Consider the following 20829-nt stretch of genomic DNA (forward strand, 5'->3'; position numbering starts at 1 on the left):
TTTTTTTTTTTTTTTTTTTTTTCAGTGACAATTTACATGTTTTTTCATGTGATTTACACAGATAATAATAAAAAAAAATATATATATATATTTAAATCTATTTTTTTTTTAAATTATAAAACCAGGTCATTTACGTAAATACATGAACATATGAATAATTTAAATAAAACACAAGCATTTAATTAACATAAATAATTGAACATTTGAATAATGAGTAAAAGAAATTTCATGAGTAGAACATGAATAGAACAAATTTCTTTTAAGAAAAAAATTGTTCGTAATAAAATGTTCTTTTGTACGACGTGACAATTTACGTGATGTTTTTTCCAATGATTTACACAGACATATATTTGCAAAAACATTCTTAAGTAAATTGCTGAATTAAATGGATTTGAACAGCCTCATTGTTTTTTTTTTTTACTAATCATGTCATCTACTCTGACTAAGGTCTATATCCTCCATTTGGCTCTCTGATTTAAAGAATATCTGTGCTGTCTAACTCTTAACTCACTTTAAGTTAATAATTTGTGAGTCGCCACATTTCATCACCCCCTGCCCAGGTATTAGATTATTCCCGAATGTTGAGTGGAGTGTTTGGCATGTTCTCTTCTGCAGCCGATCACTTCTGCAGATGTGCTGTCTCATATTCACCAAAACCAGATCAGTCGGGCCAGGAGCGAGTGACGCATGCAATGATCAATTGACCCGTGCTGTGGTTACGTAGGCACCAAACGCATCATTACTGGTTTGGTTTTAACCACTGCATGCCACCACACTGACTGTATGTGCTTTCACAGAGACATGTTCTGTAGCTGAAGCCTGACGTTTGTCGGAAAGACATGACACTGATCTGATGTTGTTTTAGAGACAATTGTTGCTTCTCTAGCCATGCTTTTTAATATGATATTAAAGGAAATCAGTTTTAATATATGTCAACAAATGTTTTGATTTAATGACTCTTAAAATGTCATTAAATATTAGTAAAATAATTTCCTTACTTGAAAGTATTTGTGTACATCCTAATCATTATTTAAAATTCTTTATTGTTTTTATTATTTTCAGTTTTTGCCAAGTATTTATACCATTTGACAGACTGAATAAACCTACAACTCAACTGTGATTAAAAAGATAAAGTTATCTAAAGACATTGACACAGTCATATGTAGTAAATTATATATAGTAAATTAATTTTAATTCCGAAATTGGAAACATTCATAATATTGAAAAAAATGTAAAATGATTTGTACTATTATATTATTTAATTATTCAATAATTTTATAATAAATAAACATTAAAAAAATAAATACACAAGTAATATTTTAAAATAATAAATAAATATTTTTCAAAAGGTAAAAGAAAAAAAGAGACATATGTATATGTGTGTGTGTGTGTGTAATAATTTTGGGGGGGAAAATAAAGACCTAGGGTTTTTTTTTAACTTAAAAATAAAAAATATTTTTAATTCAGAAATTGAAAACATACATAATATAATAATAAAATAGAAAATAATTTGTACTGTACTGTCATTTAATTTTTCAATGATTGAAAAATACATAAATGTGACCCTGGAGCACAAAAGCAGTCTTAAGTCGCTGGGGTATATTTGTAGCAATAGCCAAAAATACATTGTATGGGTCAAAATTATTGAGTTTTCTTTTATGCCAAAAATCATTAGGATATTAAGTAAAGATCATGTTCCATGAAGATATTTTGTAAATTTCCTACTGTAAATATATAAAAACTTAATTTTTGATTAGTAATATGCATTGCTAAGAACTTCATTTGGACAACTTTAAAGGAGATTTTCTCAATATTTTGATTTTTTTGCACCCTCAGACTCCAGATTTTCAAATAGTTGTATCTGTACCAAATATTGTCCTATCCTAACAAACAATACATCAATGGAAAGCTTATTTATTCAGCTTTCATATGATGTATAAATCTCAATTTTGAAAAATTGACCCTTATGACTGGTTTTGTGGTCCAGGGTCACAAATATCTTAAAATTAATTAATGCATAAATTATATTTTTAATTAATAGATTTTTTTTTTAAATATAAAAGAAACAAGAGACATATATATATATATATATAATTTGATTCTATAATTTTGGATTATAAAATAGACCTAAAATTTAATTCACAAATTGAAAACATTCATAATATAGAAAATATTTTTACTGCTTTATTATTTAATTTAATATTTAATGAAATATTTTAGAATAAATAAATATATTTAATAATTAAAAAATATTTTTAAATTAGTAGATCTGGATACACACAAAAAAATAGTTTGAACAAGATCTTCTCAAAATGCTTTAAAGTAGCATCCCTTTTTCTATACATAGCTTGGATAAGCCTCATTTGTTGGTTTGTAACAGCGAGGGCTGTTTTTTGGGCAGCAGTCCGCCCATCTGGATACTATGAGATATATTATTAGCAGCGAGTCAGGGAGGGCGTAAGAAATCAGGTTTTTTGATCTCTCTCTGTAACCCTTGGTCTGGAAGTTATTGGGCAATAACTTCTGCCTCCCAGAAATGCCCCCCTTCAGCGTCACACTAATGGATGGCATCTGCTTTGCCTTTATCTTCACATGTTCCCAGAAGAAAACACGCTTATAATTGGTGGCCCATTGCATACTTGCATTTTCAGCTCCACACATCCAAAAAAAAAAAAATTGCTGGAAAGAGTCAAGACGTAAAACGTAATGGTTCTGTATTTGATTTTGAGGTCGTTTTTTTTTTTTTATAGTTTAAGTAATTTGCTTAGAGTGATGATAAGATGTCCGACTGATAGAAACTGCAAATTGCTTCCTGTTTGTTTCCGAAACTCAAATGCAGAATGGTTTCATATATTGTGATTTCTCCTTCGATCCTTCTCTGTTATGCACTAGGTGTCTCTGGTTCAGTGGACGGAGAGTGTCGGTCTGACGCTGGTCGGTAGAGATCAGTCTTCAATGCAGCTGAGGACACCTAGTGGACAAATACTGAACTTCACCATCCTGCAGGCTTTCCCCTTTACCTACGAGAGCAAACGCATGGGCATCATAGTGCGAGTAAGCATTGCATCCAGCGGTTTTGGATCATCTTGACACAGAAACACAAGTGTCCCTAAACTCCATTAACTTCAAAAATGACCTGTCTGACATATAGAAGGATGACATGTATATTAAATTAGAAAAAACACGAAATAGAAGAATTTTCACTACTGTATTTATTATGATAGATGTGTTTTGTAATATTTAATGGCTATACAAAAAAATGGTATAGGATTTACTTTTGTTTAGAATTTTCACCAAAAGTGCTAGTAAATTTCACAAATAGTTACAAAGAAACGGCAAGTAACAAACTGAATCTGAAATTTTGAAGTAGTTAGACTCGATTAATATTTTCTTGTATAACATACTCCTATAATATTTGCTTTATTTACTTCGAAAAATAATTTTTACAGTGTAGTTGAACTTTTTTTCTAATTTTGGTATAATTACTTGCAGGCTGGCCTCATGTTAATTGAGAAACTATGCATTTGTATTTTTAAAAAAAAATTATTTGTCAACCAACAGGACAATTATAGATTAATAATGGTGGATAAATGTAAAGGTCACACTTTTACAGTAAATTTGTTTATGCATCCGGTATTATGAACTAACAATGAACAATACTTTTTTATAGCATTTATTAATCTTGGTTCATTTTAATTTCTACTAAAGCATTTGTAACATTTCAAGTTAATTAAAATGTATTAATGTATTATGAACAAATGATGAAAAAAATTAACAATGAACAATATTATATTTTTAAGTTAACTTGCACAAATCAATTCTGTAAAAATAGTTATTAGTTATTCATTGTTAACTCATGATGTGCAATGCATTAAAGGCAGGGTATGTGATTTTTCAAAAACACTTTAGAAAAACTAATAACAAATTAAACCTTGTTAAAAAAGTTACTAGCATAAGAAATTATGACCAATCACCAACCTGACCAACCAAAAAAATACACTTTTATATATATATATATATATATACACACGTGAATGGCACCTCATATCAAGAGGTTTGTTGTGGAAATGTGGGCTGTTACTTTACTAAGTGATCAGCCTTCAGATTTTTGCCTGGAAAACAATCCACCCCACCTTGGCAACCGCATAGCAATGCCCTGGCAACCACCCCTGCAAACAACCTAGTATTTTGAGTTTTGCACAGGCATTTACACAAGAGAATGTGAAAATCTAGTTTGTACGTCAGCCTTTTAAACAATGCAATAATTGAAGATCAGCCCAAAAATGATATGACTAGACTGAGTGTTATCTGAGAAAGTTGTGACCCTGCCCTGGGCTTGATGACTAACTCTCCCCGTACGAGCTCGCAGCTATTGTTGTTGGCCTGGACCGAAGCCTGTATCAGTGTTTGAGGAAACCAGCAACTGAACCTGGTTTCCTCTGCAGAATCCTTTTAAAACACCTTCAAGGACGATCAAGGAAACCCAAAATTAATCTCCCATAATGCTTGGAACAAAACGGCACAGACTGTCCCGCTTCCCTGTGAACCTTTCCTGGCAACTTGATACATTGAGTATCATTGATCCTGAGATCTGATGCTGCCATATTCCTCAGTGTCAGTGTCTATACATAAATAATAAACTCTTTAAGAACAAAGCATATTCTGCTCATGTTTGTTAGGATGAATCCACAGGAGAGATCACGTTTTACTTGAAGGGTGCTGATGTGGTGATGGCTGGTATTGTTCAGTACAACGACTGGCTAGAGGAGGAGGTAATCGCACGTTTTTTTAAACATCAACAAATATGAAATGATTTTAAATTGACGTCATGCTTATGCTTATGTTTTCTGCTTTCTTTGTCAGTGTGGGAATATGGCCAGGGAAGGCTTGAGGGTGCTAGTGGTGGCCAAAAAATCCCTCACAGTTGAACAATACCAAGATTTTGAGGTGAGTTTCCAATGCTTAGTCATTAGAAAGTTTGCTATGGAACAAAATACTGTGGTGAATAATTGCTGATAGATTGGTGTATTAATATCGGGAATTTAAGGTCTTGGCCCCCAAAAAAAACATGGAAAGAAAATGATGTGGTAAATCCATCATGCAGCAGTTATTGTGGATGGTTATATAATTTTACACTATCATTCAAAAGTTTGGTGTTTTTGAAAGAAGTCTCTTATGCTCACCATGGCTGCATGAATAAAAGTACTGTAAAAAAGAATAATATTGTGAAATATTATTACAATTTATAATGTGTGTTTTCTATTCGATTATATTTTAAAATGTAATTTATTCCTGTGATCAAAGCTGAATTTTCAGCATCATTACTCCAGTCTTCAGTGTCACATGATCCTTCAGAAATCATTCTAATATGCTGATCTGCTGCTCAAGAAACATTTCTGATTATTATCAATGTTGAAAACAGTTGTACTGCTTCATATTTTTGTGGAAACCATATATCACATTTTTTTCAGGAATATTTGATGAATAGAAAGTTCAAAAGAAGAGCATTTATTTGAAATAGAAACCTTTGTAACATTATAAATGGAATTACGGTATTAAAAATAAAATATATAAATATAATATATAACATGAAGATAATAAAATCATTATTAAATTATTACAAAAATATAAAAATATAATTTTATATTATTATTTTGAAAAAATATTCCAATTCAGTCTGGCAGTAGATCTGATTTACACGTCAACAACTCTGACACATTGAGAGCATTTCACAGACGGTTACAGCCACCAGGAAGTTAACGCTGGTTGACGGCTATTTGACTTCCAAATGACAAATAACTCAAGCTCACATCAGCAGAATAATTCACTTTTGTAAAGCCATCAGTCAATTAAAAATGTAACCAAATTATTTGCATTCAAGGTTGACTTTCTCTGATAAAGACAGGGTGCATGGTTCATTGCAGTCAATGAACGATGAGGTGGATTCTTTTTAAGACATAGACCAGGGGTTCTTAAAGGGATAGTTCACCAAATAATGAAAATTCTGTCATCGTTTACTCACCTACAAGTTATTCCATTCTTCTGTTGAGCACCAAAAAGATATTTTGAAGAATGTTGGTAGCCGAACAGTTGACGGTAGCCATTGACTTCCATAGTATGGGAAAAGTCACGAACAGCATGGAAAAACAATGCTAAATGGAAATAATAACATGCAACAAACCACGTTATGGTCCATCATTAGAACTGCAAAATTTCTTTATTTGAAAGGGAGGAGAAAACACTTCATATATCTTTTGTTCCTGATGGTCACAGGCCGTAAATCCAGTCGAGCTGAAATCAAAATATTATGGTTGGTAATATATTATGCTTGGTAATATGACTATGCAAATAACATATTTGGCCAACGTGTCTGTTTTCTTTTCAGCCTATGTCATATGAATAATTTAGCATTTTTGTCCTATACAGACCTTGTTCAGATTAATAAGTGACATATTTTGTACAGTTTGTTTAGTGTAAAACATGGGTCCTGAGAACTGCTGGTATAGACCGTGACCTTTGGATGTTTATAACTACAATATCCAGGTGCTGATCTATATTTAGTCAGATTAAGCGGTTTCCTAGCAACCATCCATCGTCAACAGTAATTGTCAAAAAGAAATGTAACATGTTTTCCACAGGGAACACCCCCAAAATGAAAGTTACCCCGCCCACACGCACAGAGAAAGAGTTGTTTCTTCTCCCAGGCCCATGTTCCCACTCTCCGAGCTGAAGTGTGTAATTGTGTGTGAGCGGGTGGGCGGCGGTGACTCACCGAGTGTGTGAGTCACCAAGTGAGAGTGTGTTCCTGTCTGACTCGCGCACACATTGTTTGCTCTTTATCTCACTGCGATTGTGGGCCGTGCCCTCAAAACTGCGCTCTGGCTTCACTCAACAGAGTGGCGTGTCGGTTTGAGGGGTCAGTGCCAGGGTGTGTGATGTGACTGCAGATGGAGAACTCTCTCATCTGGCATGTCTGATAAAAAACAGCAGTTTAGAGATCAGAATTAGATGCATTTTAGCTAATCACTGCGATAAATAAAATAGCAGATGGGAAAAGCATGAACAAATATAATGAACAGTGTGTCATTGCATCTGTTAGATCCAAAGATATGTGCAGAATGAAAATGACTATAAAACAGGGAGGGTTTTACTAATTAGCAGGGCTTAACGACCCCAAACTTGACTCCAAGTTGTTCAAATTGAAAATAAATTAAGGGTACTGGCAATCTTCTTGTTTGCAAATAATAATAATCAGGGCTTATCATCACAGTTTCATTCAGCAAGCCAATAAATGTTGTCAATAAATAAATATTTTTTTTAAATGTTTTTTTAGACTTAATGTGATTCTCTGTTTTTATGTGCTAAATTTTGTCTTTAAATATAGTGCACATATTTAATGTATATTTATCATGCACAGTTTGCAAAAATATGTGGGTGTAACTATTAAAATTATATTTCAGTGCCAATATGTTTTGCTTTTTTAATGCCTTAAAACAATAATGATAACAGTAATTTAACAATTATTATTATTATTAGGCATTTAAACATAATGATTATTATTATATTTAATAATAATTTGAACAATTAATAATAATAAATGCTATTATTATACTTAATATAATTATTGTTATAATTAAACAATAATATCACTTATTATTATTATTAGTAGTAAAATAATAACAGTAGTTTTTAATTATTATTATAATGATAATTTATTATTATTATTATTTAAAGGGGACATAGCACAATTTCTGCCAATCTCATGTTAATCTTGAGTACCTGTATATAGTAGTATTGCATCCTTCATATCTCCGAAGAGTCTTTAGTTTTTATCAGATTTATAAAAGGCAGATACAGCTTTACGCTTCTCTCCGAAAACAGCCGAATGAAGCACCCCCACAAAATGTTGTTTCTTCCCTTAAAGGGGTCATATGATGCGATTTCAAGTTTTCCTTTCTCAGGAACTGTATGCATTAAATATATATTAAATATATGCATTATATTTATAGACAAATTTCTGCACGTAAAAATTTATAAAAATAATCACAAACTCAAAAAAAAATCTGATTATTTTAAATATTGACAGTCACAGTACTTATTTATTTGCTTGGAAATGGTTGTCTGTGTGCAACGTAATGGCCAAAATATATGAGAAATGTCAAATCTTAAAGATATTCTTTATTTTTATAGTATTATTCCTATTGTTTATTTTGTATGAAGTAATAGCAAATATAGTGAATAAGAAATCCTTGCATCTTTAACACCACTTTTAATGTACTGTGTTACGTCAGGTAAAATGAAGAAAAGAAATGTGTGTTACTTATGTTGTGTCTAACATCATTCACATGTGCAGGCTCGCTACGTCCAGGCCAAGCTGAGCGTTCACGATCGTTCGCTGAAGGTGGCCACAGTGATAGAGAGTCTGGAGATGGAGATGGAGCTCTTGTGTCTTACTGGAGTCGAGGACCAGCTTCAGGCCGATGTCAGACCCACTCTGGAGATACTGCGCAACGCTGGCATCAAAGTCAGTGTCGGCACGCACAAACATGCACAGACAATGAGATTTGACTGTGGGCGGAGCTCCCCGGCACAATGCGCCAAAAATAGTAGCGTTTATCAAAATGTCTTAACATGCAATGCTTTTGCCAGTTGAAGCTGTTCAGGACAAAAACTCAAAATTAAAATGAAAAGATGGGATTTATCAATGCTTTACAATGTCATGATTGATTTGGAACGCTAAAATGTCTAAAAAACACAAATCTGGGGCGGTACCCTTTCAAAAGGTACTAATATGTGCCTTTAAGATACTATTATGTATCCTTTAGGGGTAAATATGGTACTTTTTAGCTTTTTTACCTTAAGTTACCACCCCATTGACAGCTCTTAACTTTTTTCCTGAAAGTGTATAGTCTGTACAGTGTAGGATTTCACTGTGCGCCTCTAAAATGAGTTGTTTGTTGACGTGTTAACACGAGTGCTTGGGTACATCAATGTCAAGCCTAATTTAACTAAACCTGTTCTTTGTCCAGGTTTGGATGCTGACCGGGGACAAATTAGAGACTGCAACCTGCACAGCCAAAAACGCCCATCTAGTGACCCGCAATCAGGACATCCACGTGTTCAGGCCTGTAAGTCCTCTCTAGACTACATATTTCAACCATTATTTTTAAATAGGTCATATCTTATTCTTCTATAATGATTTATTTCCCCCTGAGGTTAAGTAATAAGGTTTCTTGCACCAGAAAAATATATCCCAGTTTCTCCCTGACCCGTTGAAACAGGCTCTAGGTCCTTAAACAAACTCTAGGATCTGTGCAGGAAAAAATGAGCAACGCTTATTTTCGGCTTGCAAATCTTTCATTATGTTGTAGTAGATATTTTAACGGTGCCCTATTCTTTCTCAAGGCACTTAATGTGAAAAGACTTGTATTTTTTTGGATGGCCTCTAGTAAAGGGTTTGGGGTGTGCTTGTTATTTAGGTGCCATCAGACAAACAGTGTTTCAGGATGTCATTTCAGGAGAAAAAAATCTGTAAATGAGAGCCCATGAGCAACGATGGCAGTTGAGTAGTTGCCATTGTGATGAATGGGAATGCTAACCAATATTATAGACCTCCTTGACCAAAATTATCAGAGACATTATCGGTCAGAAATATTACACTACTGTTCAAAGGTCTGGGGTGAGTAAGATTTATAATGTTTTAGAAAGAGGTCTTCTCACCAAGGGTGCATTTATTTGATCAAAAATACAGTAAAAACTGTAATAATGTGAAATATTATTGCAATTTAAAATAACGGTTTTCTATTTTAATATATTTTAAAATGTAATTTATTCCTGTGATCCAAGCTGAATATTCAGCATCATTACTCCAGTCTTCAGTGTCACATGATCCTTCGGAAATCATTCTAATATGCTGATTTGCTGCTAAAGAAACATTTATATTAATGTTAACTATTATTATCAATGTTAAAAACAGTTGTGCTGCTTCATTATTTTGTGGGAAGTGTGATACATTGTTCTTTTCAGGATTCTTTGATGAATTAAAAGTTCAAAAAGAACAGCATTTATTTGAAAAATAAACCTTTTGTAACATTATAAATGTCTTTACTGTAAATTTTGATCAATTAAATGCGTCCTTGCTAAATAAAACTATAAACAGCAACTTTTGAACAGTAGTGTACTAGCTCAATAAATCTTGTCTCACACCCAAATGTCTCCAACACAAATGGACTCCAAAGCTTGATTGAGTTTAGTAGCCTTCATTGAACCAAACAGGGAAAGTAGCTTCCTGAAGCCTCCCTGTGCCCTTTCTCTGTGAAACCTGACTCTATGAGCTCTTGTGGAGTTCCCATGTGCCGTGCTGCCACAGAAAGAGGAAGGCTGAATCTTCCTCACAGCAGCGGTTCCTGGAAACAGAAGACAATGGCTGGCACAACATGAAAACAGGCACCTCGTTCCTTGCAGATCGAAGCGGCATCTGGATTGACTTCCTCCTGGACACAAATGGCATCCAGATTGAGGTCTGGTGTATTTGAAATTGACAGATGAATTGCTCTGGTGCGAATGTCCACCGATTAGAAAACATCCTCTCTGTTGGCGAGGAGTTTTGGATGGATTTATGTGTCCAAATTGGTTTTGGAATATTGTCTGTTTTTGCTCAGTTTCGTGAACGAAAATATTTCTAACAATGCCACAGCAGAACTGTTGTGTGTCTTTGAGCAACACACAGCGGTGTTTCGTTACTGAATGAATCAGCTGTTTGAACGAATCAAGTGAGTCAGTGATTCAATGACCCATTCATAATAACAGTCCCTTGTTTCGTTACCGAATGAATCAGCCATTTGAATGAATCTTGTGAGTCAATGATTCAGTGACCCATTCATAAAGACAGTCACTTGCTTAATTTCTGAATGAATCAGATGTTTGAATGAATCGAGTGAGTCAATGATTCAATGTCCCATTTGTAAAGAAAGTCACTAGCTTTGTTTGTGAATGAATCAGCCGTTTGAACAAATCGAACGAGTTAATGATTCAATGACCCATTCATTACGCCAGTCACTTGTTTTGTTACTGAATGAATCAGGTGTTTGAACGAATCTTGTGAGTCAATGATTCAGTGACCCATTCATAAAGTCACTTGCTTCATTTCTGAATGAATCAGATTTTTGAATGAATCGAGTGAGTCAATGATTCAATGTCCCATTTGTAAAGACAGTCACTTACTTCATTCTTGAATGAATCAGCCATTTGAACGAATCTAGTGATTCAGTGATTCAGTGACCCCTTCATAAAGACAGTCATTTGCTTCATTTCTGAATTAATCGAGTGAGTCAGTGATTCAATGACCAATTCATAAAGACAGTAACTTTTTTCATTCTTGAATGGATCAGCTGTTTGTACGAATCGGTTGAATGAATGACTGAATGACTCACGCATTAAAGGAACACTCCACTATTTTTGAAAATAGGCTCATTTTCCAACTCCCCTAGAGTTAAACAGTTGAGTTTCACCGTTTTCGAATCCATTCAGCCGATCTCCAGGTCTGGCGACTACCTGCTTGCACAGGGAGCGTGCTGGGGACTATTTCCAGGCGCTGCGTAATATCATTGCGACTGAATGGATTCAAAAACGGTAAAACTCAACTGTTTAACTCTAGGGGAGTTGGAAAATGAGCCTATTTTCAAAAATAGTTCCTTTAAGGCGATTTTGGTTTCATATTTAGAGTATAATTAAATTTTTTTATATATATAATTTCATATTTCAATTTTAATTAAAGAAAACATTAATACCCATTTACTGTCATTGTTTATGCAATGTTGAATTGAAATATTTCTTTATAAAGCTAGTATTGTCTATTCAATGCTTTTCCCATCTAACACAATAATAGCTTTAAATGATCTTTGAGGTGATGCAAGGCTGAATTTTCAGCAGCCTTTCCTTCAGTCTTCAGTGTCACGTGATACTTCAGAAATCATTCTCATATGCTGAATATATGCTGCTTAGGAAACATTTTATTGGTTTTGGTTCATGTTTTAAGAAAATTATAAAGGAATAGTTGATCTGAAAATCATTTACTCACCTCTTTGTCTTCCCAAATGTGTATGGCGTTTCTCGTATGGAAAAGAACAGCGTGAACATTCTTACTAACATCTCCTTTAGTGGTTCACAGCGGAAAGTAAGTCATATAGGTTTGAATACAACATAAGGGTGAGTTTGTTTTAAACCTTTTAATCTAACGTCTTGAGCAAGCAATATCTGCCCAAAAGCCATCTGTAAATACAAAAACAACAGTTAGTTATAGTGAACTTCCTGTGTGAAACTAGCAGACAGCAGGCGAAGTAAACCTCACAGTTTAGACGGTTGAGCAGATCGCTAGTTGAATCTGGCACGGTCTGCCACGCAACTGACAGCTGAAGTTAATATCTCAGTCTGGGGATCTTGCTGCGGTTCACCGCTAGTGTTTCTGAGATCATTATCCGAGTGGCTGCTCGTGTGTTTGTGTGAGCAAAAACAGTCCTGACGGTGAGCACTCCGATGGGTTGCAGGTAACCACTCGAAGCGAAGCCCACCTTGAGCTCAACGCCTTCAGGAGGAAACACGACTGCGCGCTGGTGATATCGGGAGACTCTCTGGAGGTAACGTGAGCCTGCATGTACGCATTCGATTCGAACAAACCCCTAACACTTTTACCGACTCAAGCCGCATTGTTTGTGTAGCAGACATTAATAACACATCAAATCATGCAACTTGTGCTGTTACTTTGTGATCAGACTTATCTACCGGACGATAAAATCTCGAGACAATAATATAGAGTCTCTAGACTCGGGCCACCCTAGCAACTTCCTTGAAACCACCCAGAACAACCCAGCAACAACATACACTAACGTTCAAAAGTTTGGATTATTTAAATGTTTTTGAAAGAAGGAAATGTTTACCCAGGCTGCATTTATTTGATCAAATGTACAGTGAAAACAGTAATATTGTGAAATATTATTACAATTTAAAAGAACTGTTTTTTTATTTGAATATGTTTTAAATTGTAATTTATTCCTGTGATGCAAAGCTAAATTTTCAGCATCATTACTCCAGTCTTCAGTGTCACATGATCCTTCAGAAATCATTCTAATATGCTGATTTGCTGCTCAAAAATCAATTTTGCTCAAGTATCCATTTTGAAAACAGTTATGCTGCTTATTAATTTTTTTGTTTTCATTTTTTTCAAGATTCTTTGATGAATGGAAAATTCAAAAGAACAGCATTTATTTGAAATAGAAATGTTTTGTAACATTTTATAGTCTTTACTGTCACATTTGATAAATTTAATGCATCCTTGCTGAATAAAAATATTAATTTCTTTCATTAAAAAATTGTACTGATCCCAAACTTTTCAAATTTAGTGTATTAGCACATGAATACCCTGAATACCTTATCAACTGCATAGCAAACCCCTAGCAACCACTCCAAATACACTAGCATCATGGAAGACAGTTTTGCATTGGCAGGAACCACTCAGTTTTTTTTCTTCCAGAAAATGGAAAAAATTATTTTTATATGAACCTCAATCAGAGTACTGATAAATCTGTAGATATTAGTATAAAATATGATTGTTATAATGAGGTTAAGATTTGATTAATTTGCCTCATATGTGTGTAATTTGTGTGATATAGCCTCTTTTTTTCTGTTATTTTTATTTATTTATTATTTTTTTGAAGATGTCTCATGATGTTTGCATTTTCAGTAAATGACCAGTTTGATCAATAGTTTGTTTCAGGTTTTATTTATGGAGGTTTTGTGCCATCATTCTCTGGCCTTCAGTATTGATTTGTCTGTCTGCTGTCTCTGTTCTCAGTTCTGCTGTTGGTGTACTTGTTGCAGGTCTGTCTGAAGTATTATGAGTATGAGTTTATGGAGTTGGCGTGTCAGTGTCCGGCCATCGTGTGCTGCCGCTGCGCTCCCACACAGAAAGCTCAGATCGTTCGTCTGCTGCAGGAACGCACCGGCAAACTCACCTGCGCCGTGGGTGAGTACGCAACTTCCTCTCGGCCCTCTGCACTTCCTGTGCCATTAAAAGACTTAATGGTAACAATAACATTTAATTTGTTAACATTAGTTAACTACATTAGTTAATAATAATTCTTCAGCATTTTTCAATAATGAAATAATTTCCGCATTCACTAATACATTATTAAAAATCAAAAGATATATATGTTAATATTATTTAATGGACCTGAGCTAACACAAACTAACAATGAGCGGTGGAATTTTATTTATTTTATTTTATTTTAATAAATACAGTAACAAATGTCTTGCTCATTGTTAGTTAATGCTAGTTAATGCATTAACTAATGTTAACTAATAGGACCTTATTGTGAAGTGTTACCCACTTAATTATTGCAGTCTTTGTTTTTTGTTTTTATCTTTTATTTTAACTTCTAAGTATTTTTATTCATGGGCATGGATCAACACAGATTTCATTACATTAATTTATTAATATTATTTATCTGTATTAATAAATATAATAGGGATGGACCGATATAGACATTTAAAGCTATAATTTAGAATATGAACTGCTTAAAATTAAATTAGGCATAAAAACATTGTACCTTGAAAAAACTAAGCAATAATATTAGCCAATAACACTATAGTTATCAATATATAAAGTTGATATTATCACAGGGTTATTATCATTATCTAAAACCATAAAAAAATACTTATAAAATAAACTATACTAATGAAAATTAAATAAAATATAAAAACAACTTAAACGTATTTCATGTTAGCTAGTTGTCAAAGCAACTTTTCTCATTTTTGTTACTAAATAAACTAAAACATTAATACATACTATATAGACATTTAACTCTTTCCCTGCCATTGACAAGTTATCTCGTCTTTTAGAAGAAAACGCTTCCCCGCCAAAGACGAGTTTTTACGGCTTTTCGTTTTTTCACTGTTATACACTCGGGGGCGCTATTACGCATCTTCTGAACGAGTACAAAACCTCCCGAACAAAAACACACGTGAACAGGACGGAGAAACGAGCGATCTCTTATGTAAACAGATGCATATGAAAATAATGCGATCATCAGCAATAGACAGCATATAAATGAAAACTGCATAATGTTACGGAGTAAAATGTTGATCCAGGTATATGTCTGTGCAAGCTTTGGAGGTGTTGATGGAATCGATTTACTGGATTTATGCTTTGATAATCGTACTGAATATTATCCAGATGTAGTTTTTGATAAAAATGGGGTTTTCTCACCTTTTTGCTCAAAATTATGCATTTTTATGAAACCTTACCTATATTCAAGTGTTGATTAAAAAAAGAATGCTTTAAGCTAGGATAAAAGTAGAGGCTCTGGTCTTTATTTTGGTGTATTGCATATTCAAATATTCATACAGCAAATATACTGGAGGCCATAAAATTTTAGTGAAAATCATCCAAATCGCTGGCGGTGGCTGGCAACTTTTTAAAAAAATGCTGGCGGGGAAAAAGTTAAAAAGCAAAATTATTAAAACTTTTACTAAAATTAAAATATAAAAATAAATTACATTTATGCTTTTTAATTTAATTAATATTTTTATTCAAAATATTAACTAAAGCTATGATAATATATCACTGATACTAATATGACAGTGCCTTTTCATAAGGTCTCGATCTGGGTCACGGCACCAGCTGTCTCTGGCTCATCACTGGCTGTTTTCTCTTTCTCAGGGGATGGAGGAAATGATGTCAGCATGATCCAGGAAGCAGACTGTGGCGTGGGAGTGGAGGGCAAAGTAAGAGCTACCACTTCCCAGAGCAGCAGTCCTGTCAAAAACACTTTCGCCTGCTTCCGAAGGCTTCCGTCCATCTGCACTCGCTGCGTCAAACACACATGCAGCACAGAGATTCTCACATTTCTTACGTTACATGACACTGAAAGCTCAGCTGTGTTCTCATGTAAAATCACTTCACACATTTACACACCACAACTTCCCACAACTGATCTACAGCGTGTGATAGTCAGCATAAAATCTAAATTCACTCTAGTTATTTTCTAAAAACAAGCTCCTGGGACTTAATGTTATTTTAAACAATACAATGTTTTTTTTTTTTATAATCTTTCTTCAAATAGTAATAACTTTCTCAGCCTCTGAAACAACTTTAATTGGTAATCATTATTTAAATTCATTTCATTTCATTTAAGCAGTAAGGTAGATGAGGCCACACTATATTGAGTGCACTAGCATTCAACAACTGACTGGTTTATCTAGTTTATTAATTAGTTTTTCATAGCTGTATTGACTAATTAAGACCTGAACCATCTGTTTTAATATCAGAAATAATATTGTGTTCAACTAGTTTATCTACAGCTTTTTTCTTATTGATTTATATTTATATTTTATTGTTTTTATATAAATAGTTCAGCTAGAGATATATTAGTTTTTCATATGCCTAGCTGTATCAACCAATAATTATGTTTATATAGATATATATAGATGTATATTTTAGTGGTTTATTTTTAGTGATTCTTTAATTATAATAGCTAATAGTTTGTCATATTCCTAGCTGATTAATCAAGACAGGAGCCATCCATCTTAATATCAGAAATATTAATGTGTTCTTCATAAACCTATAGTTTTTCATAAACCTAGCTGTATTGACTCATTTTTTATTTTATTTTATTTTAATTTATATAAATAGTTCAGCTAGGGATATGGTAGTTTTTCATAAACCTAGCTGTATTGATTTTTTTTGTTTATTTTATTTTAGTTTTTAATTTTTAATTTTAATTTTTAGAAGCAATTTAGTCATAATAGTTAATAGTCTTTCATATTCCTAGCTGTTCTGATTAATCAAGAACCAGTCATCTCAATATCAGATATATTAATGTGTTCAACTAATTTATCTGCCATTTTTTATTATTTATTTTTATTTATTTTATCTAGATTTTATTTTATATAAATATTTCAGCTAAGGATAGCTTTTCATTAACCTAGCTGTATTGAATAATCATTTTATTTTTAATGGTGATTATTTAATTACAACACTTAATCGTTTTTCATATTTTGAGCTATTTTGATCAATCAAGACCAGAACCATCCATCTTAATAGCAGAAATATTCATGTGTTTAACTAATTTATCTGCAGTTTTTTATTATTTGTTTACATTTTTATTTTATTGTTTTATTTTATTTTATCTAGTTTTTATTATATTTTATATAAATAGTTTTTCATATACTTAGCTGTATTGACTAACAATTATTTATTTGCATTTGTATAATTTATAATTTATTATAATTTTATGTTTTATTTATTTTATTTTATTACATTTGATTTTATTATAAATAGGAATATATTCGTTTTTCATTTACCTAGCTATATTGACCAAAGATTTCAAAACAAGTAAGAAACTTCAGTGACTCTACATTGTTTATTTCAGGATGGTCTGACTTCAGGAAACCCACCCTGAGGTCGACGTCCAGTTTAGAAACACATTTTACACGTCAGACGTTTTATGAGTCTAAATGTACCTAAAATACTACAAAGCCAAGCTTGACCCAGTTGTGGTGGGCCAAGCGAGGTTTCCAGGTCATCCAAATGAGACGTTATGGGACGGTTAATTGATATTGAGTCATTCATGACTAACACAGCTTAAGCCTTGATTGACTTGACGTGGTTACGTGGGGCGTTGTTTTTGCTTCTCTCAGTCACTGCTGAACTTCCCAGTGATCCGAAGATGTTTAATATAGGCCGGCTTAATCTAGAAACCAGAAGACATCCATTTGTTTATTTCTCTGTGTGTGCAGGAAGGGAAGCAGGCGTCTCTGGCTGCAGATTTCTCCATCACTCAGTTTAAGCACTTGGGCAGACTGCTCATGGTCCACGGCAGAAACAGCTACAAGCGCTCCGCCGCGCTCAGCCAGTTTGTCATCCACCGGAGTCTCTGCATCAGCACCATGCAGGTAGCGTCTGCTGCTGTAATTAGCCACGGCTAGCCCATCAATCACAGCAGCCGTACATAAACACAGTGCAGCGATGAGCGCTTCATGTTTTAAAAAAAGAACGACACGTTTCAGGCAAAACTGTACTGCATTTACCCCGGTATAACACATTCATGTTAGTATATTGCTGCACTCTATTATATATTCATTTGCTGCAGGTGTTTTGATGCTTGTGAATAAACTTAAATATTATATATAGATTTACTATTATAACACTAACAAAAAAAAACTAAGCTATCATGGTAATATTACTTTTTTTTTAAACACACACCATAGTGTTACTATAGCATTGGTATGATTTTTGCACACAATATTAGTGTATTGCCATAGTTTTTTGGATGTATTCCACTGTGTGCAGTGGTAATTCCATGTTTTGTGTGTGTGTGTGTGTGTGTGTGTGTGTGTGTGTGTTTGTGTTTGCGTGTGTTTGCGTGTTTTTGGAGTCAGTAAATTTTTTTTTTTCTTTTTTTTTTTAAAGTAATGAATGCTTTTATTCAGCAAGGATGTGTTAAATTGATAAAAAGTGATAAGAAAGACTTACAATGTTAGAAAAGATTTCTATTTTAAATAAACGCTGTTCTTTTTAACTTTATTCATCAAATAATCTTGAAAAAGAAAGAATCACAAATTCCAAAAAAATATTGTAAATGGTAATAATATTTCAATCATGACAACTCTCTGAAGATTTTAGCATGGTGATGGATATGACAATGTTAATGTATTTGGTCTTGGCGGAATAGATCAATATAGCATGGCTTTGGTTGCCTGCTGTCTGACGTTTCTGCTGATGTTTCCACAGACCGTGTTCTCCTCTGTCTTCTACTTTGCATCTGTTCCACTTTATCAAGGCTTCCTCATTATCGGGTGAGTGTGCGAGTGCTGATGACTCATTTGCACTCGCTGAAATCTCGCTGGCATTTCAGACAGCTCTGACATTTGAGGATCGCTGAGGGTTTTGTTCCATCTAGATGTACGGCCACTGAGCTCGAAGAAGAGCTCCAGAGACATCTGACGGACATCAAAAGACTCTTTGTGATGTCTGAAGCGAACAAGGGGTTAAAGCTGGCAGGCTTAGGTCTGGTCTAATTCAGGGAAAATGATGAAACTCTCTACCAAGACAGTGAGAGGAAAAACGTGAAACTTCATCCACACGAGTACAGATGTCAATCCAGATCTATCACTTTGACTTTCTCTGCATATGACATATATGTGGATAAATTGTACAAGTCAGCAAAATGTCTAAAACTTTACTACATTTGGTGCATTTGACTTTTATTCACTGATAAATGTCAGAGCTTAATGATGTTTTCAATTAATGCTCTTTGGAACTTTCTATTCATCAAAGAATCCTGAAAAAATATATATTTTTATATGTACAAGCAGCACAACTGTTTTCAACATTGATGATAACAAGAAATGTTTACATTATTTTAAAACATAATTTTAAATGTTATAATAATCGTATTTAAACTGTAATTCAGTAATTACATAATTTTAAATGTTATTGTAAATTGTAATATTTTACATTATTACTGTATTTTTTATATTGATTTGATTTTGATATTGCATAAGTACAGCCTATACCCCTGGAGCACAAAACTAGTCTTAAGTCGCTGGGGTATATTTTTAGCAATAACCAAAAAAAACATTGTATGGGTCAAAATTATCGATTTTTCTTTTATGCCAAAAATCATTAGGATATTAAGTAAAGATCATGTTCCATGAAGATATTTTGTAAATTTCCTACCATAAATATATCAAAACTTAATTTTTGATTAGTAATATGCATGGCTAAGAACTTCATTTGGACAACTTTAAAGGCAATTTTCTCAATATTTTGAATTTTTTGCAGCCTCAGATTCCAGATTTTCAAATAGTTGTATCTCGGCCAAATATTGTCCTATCCTAACAAACCATACATCAATGGAAAGCTTATTTATTCAGCTTTCAGTTCATGTATCAATCTCAATTTAAAAAAATCGACCCTTATGACTGGTTTTGTGGTCCAGGGTCACATATTATCTTTTTTTTTTTCTGTGCCTCACAGATACTCCACTATCTACACCATGTTCCCAGTTTTCTCTCTGGTTTTGGATAAAGATGTCAAGTCTGAGGTGGCCATGTTATATCCTGAACTTTACAAAGATCTTCTAAAGGTATTTTTGACCCTGTCAGTCTCAAATTAATAACCGAAGACCATTTAGTTAATGTATCTTGCTTTTAAATATTAACAATTTTCTTTTTTTTTTTCAGGGACGGCCTCTCTCATTCAAAACCTTCTTAATATGGGTCTTGATCAGTATCTACCAAGGTAAGCGAATTCTCTGGTTATTTTACCCTATGGTCCGCAACAAGCTTCACTCAGTGAGCAATAGTGTGGAATTAAATATTAACAATTTTCATTTTTTTTTTCAGGGACGGCCTCTCTCATTCAAAACCTTCTTAATATGGGTCTTGATCAGTATCTACCAAGGTAAGCGAATTCTCTGGTTATTTTACCCTATGGTCCGCAACAAGCTTCACTCAGTGAGCAATAGTGTGGAAATTGAGAAGAGCAGTTATGTCTAGCGTAACTGTGATTGTAACGTCCATTCAGAGGCTTGTTAAGAAAACGGCAGCACTGTGCGAATGTGAATGTTGTTTCATCCAAACAAACCCACGCACGTGTTTTCGCTCGCCCGCGCTGAATAGTTTATTTGTGTCTGTGGCTATAATAGCCCAGTAACACAAGGAGCTTTTCCACGATTGCTGTCGATTGCTCCTCCCGCTGTCTTTGTGTGTAAATCTTTCAGCGTCACACCGCTGGTTCAGAAGGGGATTGTGTTTGCGTTAGACTGTGCT

General features: G+C 33.7%; 1 protein-coding gene across 1 annotated transcript in view; it reads left to right on the forward strand.

Moving 5' to 3' along the window:
* LOC107738388 (probable phospholipid-transporting ATPase IIA) overlaps nt 1-20556 on the forward strand; it is a 47088-nt gene extending 26532 nt beyond the window's left edge. The window contains exons 14-26 of the mRNA XM_016550146.1: nt 2893-3054; nt 4680-4772; nt 4864-4947; nt 8354-8524; nt 9030-9128; nt 12546-12635; nt 13876-14020; nt 15716-15780; nt 17794-17949; nt 18788-18852; nt 20036-20144; nt 20242-20352; nt 20404-20556. Of these exons, the coding sequence (XP_016405632.1) occupies nt 2893-3054; nt 4680-4772; nt 4864-4947; nt 8354-8524; nt 9030-9128; nt 12546-12635; nt 13876-14020; nt 15716-15780; nt 17794-17949; nt 18788-18852; nt 20036-20144; nt 20242-20352; nt 20404-20556 (1503 nt within the window). The remainder of the gene's footprint in view (nt 1-2892; nt 3055-4679; nt 4773-4863; nt 4948-8353; nt 8525-9029; nt 9129-12545; nt 12636-13875; nt 14021-15715; nt 15781-17793; nt 17950-18787; nt 18853-20035; nt 20145-20241; nt 20353-20403) is intronic.
* The last annotated feature ends 273 nt before the right edge of the window (nt 20557-20829 follow it).

This window comes from Sinocyclocheilus rhinocerous, unplaced genomic scaffold, assembly GCF_001515625.1.
Source record: "Sinocyclocheilus rhinocerous isolate Xijiao unplaced genomic scaffold, SAMN03320098_v1.1 scaffold2716, whole genome shotgun sequence".
NCBI lineage: Eukaryota > Metazoa > Chordata > Actinopteri > Cypriniformes > Cyprinidae > Sinocyclocheilus > Sinocyclocheilus rhinocerous.